Here is a 5,921-nt window from a genome sequence, read left to right as displayed (position 1 = left end):
GGGTATTTAATCTATGTTTAAAGATTTTTGCCCTGGCCTCCCTGATGATAAAACAAATGCAAACAAAGTAGATGAGAATTTTAAGGTTGGAGAGCTGACAATTAAAAAAAATTTTATTTATTGATTTCAGAGAGGAAGAGAGAGGGAGAGAGAGATAAAAACATTAATAATGAGAGAGAATCATTGATGGACTGCTTCTTGCACGCCCCACACTGGGGATTGAGCCTGCAACCTGGCATGTGCCCTGATCAGGAATCAAACTGTGACCTCCTGGTTCATAGGCCAATGCTCAGCCACTGAGCCACCTCAACTGGGCCCTGTCCTTAATTTTAAACAATGCTACTTTTTTCTCTGAATTTGTTTCTTGCTTTCAATCTATAAATCTTTTCACTGTTTCCTATGTACATTCACCTTGATTTTTAAAAATACTTTCTATGCCTGACATAGATTCACAAGAGCCAAATTTTCATTTCTGCACTATGATTTTTATGTATAGAAAGTATGTTTTAGATTTTTGCTTATCTATTATTTTATATTACACTTTCTTCAAATTACTGTTAATGATTTGTTTAAATAAATGCTGAACTTTCCATCTTGCTATACTTTTAAAGTGGTCTAACATTTCACTTGATCTCTCTTTTTTTCAGGAATAATAAATTTCTGATATTTATATATCACATTGTGTTTTCAGAAGAATTTGACTATGCAGGACATATTATATCATTAATGTACATTTATCCTCTGATAATTCATCTAACTTCAGTGCCAAGAAAGTTAAATGAGATGTCTCTGACATTAGTAAACTACTATTTTATATTTTTATATGTATTACAGTCAACATTAAAGGTACTGCTTTAAATAGAAATATATCCCATAAAAACTTCAGATATTGTCAATTTATTTTTGTCATATTTTTGAAATAACTTGATACTAGAAGCCACTTGCTCTAACAGTTGATAGAATCCTAGAATTTTAATCTTTTTTAATTTTCTGGGTCTAATAATGAAATCAGTATAATAGCCACAGTTTTGGATATCAGATACAGCAACTATCATAAAGTCAACAGACTCTCAAAGGTCAAGTGACAAGAACTGAATGTTCAGACAGGATGTTTCCCTCAATTTCTCTCTGTAATGATGCAAAAAAATAAATGAGCAAATAAAAACAAACTGGTTTGCTAGGTCCTCATTAGGAGAACTATGTTTTACCTCAAAAGATAAGATTGTTTTCACACTTTTATTATTATCAATAGTCTCACAAAGAACCTGTTTATCGATATTTTTCATGGTTTGTTCTGGGCACTTCAGATTAATTAGAGAATTATACAGTTTGAATTAAATTAATAATTTTTTGGAATTCCCCAAATGAATAACTTAAAACCCAACTTTTGGAATATAACTCATTTGTTGAGAATGTAACTGTTAATTTTTAAGACTCCCCCCTACCCTTCACATACAACATTGTATAGGTACTATGAAATGACATATGTTCTATTTGTTTTCTAAACAGATAATAATTTTGAAGAGGAAATATTTTCATCAACATTGGAATACTCTGGAATTTTGTATCCTGATTATTGGAATTACTGATAGCTTTTGTGTATACTTTGTCAAATTGAGACCGGAAAACTTGGTTCTTATTCAGTTTACAATAATATTAGGGTATACAAGAATAATTAGATTTATTCCTCTGATCAAGGTAAAACTTCACATTTTAAAATATTGGGTCTTTTTTTCCTACACTGTTTGTTAAATATGTTCAGAAACCTCACTGAATTATTTTTATATATTTTATATATTTTGTTATTGATTTCAGAGAGGAAGAGGGAGGGAGAGATAGAAACATCAATGATAAGAGAGAATCATTGCATACCCCCTACTGGGGATTGAGCTCAAAACCTGGGTATATGTCTTGACTGGGAATCAAGCCATGACTTCCTGGTTCATAGGGCAATACTCAACTACTGAGCAACACCAGCCAGGCAGAAACCTCACTATTTTGAAATAAATGAGGGAAGGAGCTGTCTCTTCCCTTAGAACATTCTATGGGTAACTGATTGGTTCACAGTTTCACCTCCTTCAAGTCATTGCTCAAATCTCTCTTTTTTACACAGAAGATCTTCCCTGGCCACCTACATAGAATGGCAACATGCCCCACCCCTCCCTGTATGCCTAGTCTCCTAACCCATCTTCCTGATCCCTCTTTACCTGCTTAAGTTTATTTTTTCCTCACAGCATTATCACCTTTTCCTCTATGTTCAATGTACTCTCTGCTAGGTAGCAGTCTTCGTTTTTGTCATTGCTATAACCTTACAATTCCTGAATGAAGTCTAGCATAAAGATTTGTTGAGCATGCTTTGCCTCGTCACATTTTCAGGTTTCCCCCTCTCCCTTACTGCAGTTATTAATCCCAACGCTGATCAACATTGTGGATGTGCAGATCAAGAGGCGCCTCAGCTTGATGTATAGTATCACCAAAGGCTATGTCAAAAGCCAAGAGGATGCCAAGTTTTTGATAAAACAGATTTCTAGCAGAGAATCAATATATCAGGTAAGAGCAGTGGTGGGCAAACTCATTAGTCAACAGAGCCAAATATCAACAGTACAATGGTTGAAATTTCTTTTGAGAGCCAGATTTTTTAAACTTAAACTATATAGGTAGGTACATTGTTATTAACTTAATTAGGGTACTCCTAAGGCTTAGGAAGAGCCACACTCAAGGGGCCAAAGAGCTGCATGTGGCTCGCAAGCCGCAGTTTGCCGACCACGGGTAAGAGACTAGTACTGGTCCTATGGGAAAAAAACACACATAAAAACCCAAACAACGAAACCTAACTACTTACATGTTCAAGAAACCAGGCCGTGGCCACTCACCGTTAGAGAAGTCACATTGTGCCCAGGCTCTCACGGTTATATTCTCTTTGTAGGCAGAATTGGCTCCAACACGCTCCTGTGCAGGGTCGTTCTGCAGCCATCTTCCGGTTTGCTGTGGGCCCTGTTTGGTGTGAAGGGGGTTGGACCACAGTATGTGGCTGCCCTGGTCCGGCCAGTAGTTGGACATCTTCCCAATATTTATTCAATGTTGTCAGGAGAGGAGAAAAACCTAATAAAAATTGTATACCTTACTCTCATATTCAAAATGAGGGATTTATTACATGTGTTTTTCTAAAACCAACACAATCACAGCATATTCTCATTACTGACACTGATTAAACTTGAGATGACCAACAGCTGTTCTCTGTAACTAGCACCATGCCACGCATTGCCTGGGTGCAGAAATTCAGTCACCTGTGCCTGGCAGTCTGAGGAAACTTCAGTTGTTAGGTCACAGGGGTTTTGGTGTGGCCAAGTGCAAGCTCCTGAAAGACTCAAAGCTGGAGAGTAGTTCCATGAAGAGTGCTGGCTGGGACATTTGACGAACACCTACTGTATGACTGAACAGAGATCGGTGACCCCGGAGTGGAGCTATGTATGTCAGGAATTATCAGTAGGAAGCAGGAACTAATTGACAGCACATTCTTCTCATTAATTCCGCTGTTTTTGTGCTCCCAATAGACTGGCTCCCCAAATGACTGCTCAGTTGGCTCTCCCCTAGTGGGGCTCTATCTCTGAGAATTCTCCTGTGTGTGTGTGCGGTGCACAATAATCTTTTCTGAGAAATATTAGTTAGGCAAGCACAGCATTCATTGTAACATGAGCGTGAGCGTGGGGAAGGCAGCAGAATCACAGAGGGCAGAACTGAGCCAAATATCTCTCCCAAATCATAAACTGAGTGAGATTTTGACTACTGTACTTCCCCCCTCAGATTTTTTAAATATATATTTTATTGATTTTTTACAGAGAGGAAGAGAGAGGGATAGAGAGTTAGAAGCATCGATGAGAGAGAAACATCGATCGGCTGCCTCTTGCACACCTCCTACTGGGGATGTGCCCGCAACCAAGGTACATGCCCTTGGCCGGAATCGAACCTGGGACCTTTCAGTCCACAGGCTAATGCTCTATCCACTGAGCCAAACCAGCTAGGGCCCCCCTCAGATTTTAAAGTTAGAAATGCACTTGGTATAATAAGAAATTAATGTTTTTTTTCCTAACTTCTTACAGAAATTGTATGAAATTTTAGAAACCAACAAACGAGATGCTATCAGAGAACTAGGTAGGTCGTTGGAGTATCTGATGCCCTGTGTGTGTTACGTGCCATTGAGTTGGCTTCAACTCCTGGTGACCCTACTACACATGAGTGATGTCCTATCCTCAACAGCCCTGCTTGCTCACCTCCTGTAGACTCATGCCTATGGCTTCTTTTATGGAGTCAATCCATCTCATGTTTGGTCTTCCTCTTTTGCTGCTGCCTTCGGTTTATTCCCGGCATTATTGTCGTTTCCAAAGAACCCTGCCTTCTCATGATGTGCCCTAAATAGGACAGCTTCAGTTTTGTCATTCTTGCCTCCAGCAATGTTTCAGGCTTAATTTGCTCTAGGGCCCACCATCCCATAATTGAACCAAATGAAGACAAATTCATGCTTTCATTCAATTCTGCCATCACCCATTTACTCATCCAACAAGCACTTACTGAACACATGTAATGGGCCAGGTATGCAAACAGTGCAGATATGCGCCTATGAGTAGCTAACTGCAGAAAGTTAGAGTTCTATTATTTGCTGTGGGAGCCCAGAGGAAAGAATGAGAAGTGTGGGAAGTGTATTCAGGATCAGATTCTTTAAGGTTGTAAGAAAAAGACATTTGAAAATTACCTTTGTTTCACAGAGGGTGTTTGGCTTTGTTTTACTTTGCAAGGCTACTCAGGAGTGTGAGACCGCACGGGATGCCGCTTCTTGAGCCTCTGTGGTCGCTCTGCTTGGTCACAACACACGGCTAGGATCCTATACAAAGCTTCCTGGGTCTGCTTTCCTCCTGAGGGGGCTGTGGACCAGGCTTCCGGTGTGTGAAAAGTAGAGAGCTGGTAGAGAGCCTGGAAAATTGTGGGCCCCCAATACATGGAAGTTATTATGAAAGTAATCAAGTAAAACCACTTTGCATTTATAATCCCAGTGTAAGACACCACGTGGGCTTCTAAAGATCAGACTTTCCAAATCAAAACAGAAAGAATGTGGTCTAATGACTGAAATTTGAACTTCAGAGACAATAGGTCAATATTTGGGAGCTGTCTCAGAAAATCCAGGGCCCGTTGCTGCCATTTTCATGTCGATAGATTTTTACTTCTGTGCTTTGAAAGATTAGGGGCCTAGGAGCTGCTATTTTACATTATGTTTTAGGTTAGTACAGAATATTACAAAGTTTCCTTGATTCAGTCCTATAAGAGGGAGTGCCTGTTCCCATATGATTACTGCAACAGATTGTTGAATACTAATTATGCCAGGAACTGTGTTAGTGGCTTTATATACATTATCTCATTTAAAGCTTATAATTATTCTATGAGGCAAATACTGTTGTCATCTTCATGTATAGCTGGTGAAACTGAGGTTTAGAAGTTAGCTTGCCTGGTAAGTGGTGAGCTAGACCTCAGGCCCAGGCGTGTCTGACACTAGAACCCGCTCTTGATCATCGTATCCTTCATTTGACTGCTCTTCTCATTTTAGTTAGAAAAATGACTCCAGTACCTCCCAGTTGTCACGCATTGCGCTGGATGCTAGGATTATAAAGATGGAATAGACACAGTTTTAGCCTTGACTCCCGGTCCTGTCCATACTTCCTCATGTTCATGAAAGAGGGGGAAAAAAAAGGGGATTTGATCTCAGAAAGACTCACCAGCCAAAGTCCAGGGGCTCTTTGATCTCAAGTCATTTATTCAACTAGCCAACAAACAATATGTAATTTATATAAAATTATCCAGGAGACAGGTGAAAAGAATAATATTGCAATGTAACGAGTTTCATAACGGGCCAGGTAGGAGTGCCATGGGAA

The 5,921-nt window shown here is 39.4% G+C and overlaps 1 protein-coding gene across 1 annotated transcript in view; it reads left to right on the top strand.

Moving 5' to 3' along the window:
• Positions 1-5,921, top strand: part of SLC9C2 (solute carrier family 9, member C2 (putative)) — a 46,594-nt gene that overhangs the window by 29,811 nt on the left and 10,862 nt on the right. The window contains exons 16-19 of the mRNA XM_015566070.1: positions 648-846; positions 1,510-1,698; positions 2,401-2,550; positions 4,101-4,152. Coding sequence (XP_015421556.1) covers positions 648-846; positions 1,510-1,698; positions 2,401-2,550; positions 4,101-4,152 — 590 coding nt within the window. The remainder of the gene's footprint in view (positions 1-647; positions 847-1,509; positions 1,699-2,400; positions 2,551-4,100; positions 4,153-5,921) is intronic.

This window comes from Myotis davidii, unplaced genomic scaffold (assembly GCF_000327345.1).
Source record: "Myotis davidii unplaced genomic scaffold, ASM32734v1 scaffold580, whole genome shotgun sequence".
NCBI lineage: Eukaryota > Metazoa > Chordata > Mammalia > Chiroptera > Vespertilionidae > Myotis > Myotis davidii.
This window is presented reverse-complemented; position numbering and strand designations above follow the sequence as displayed.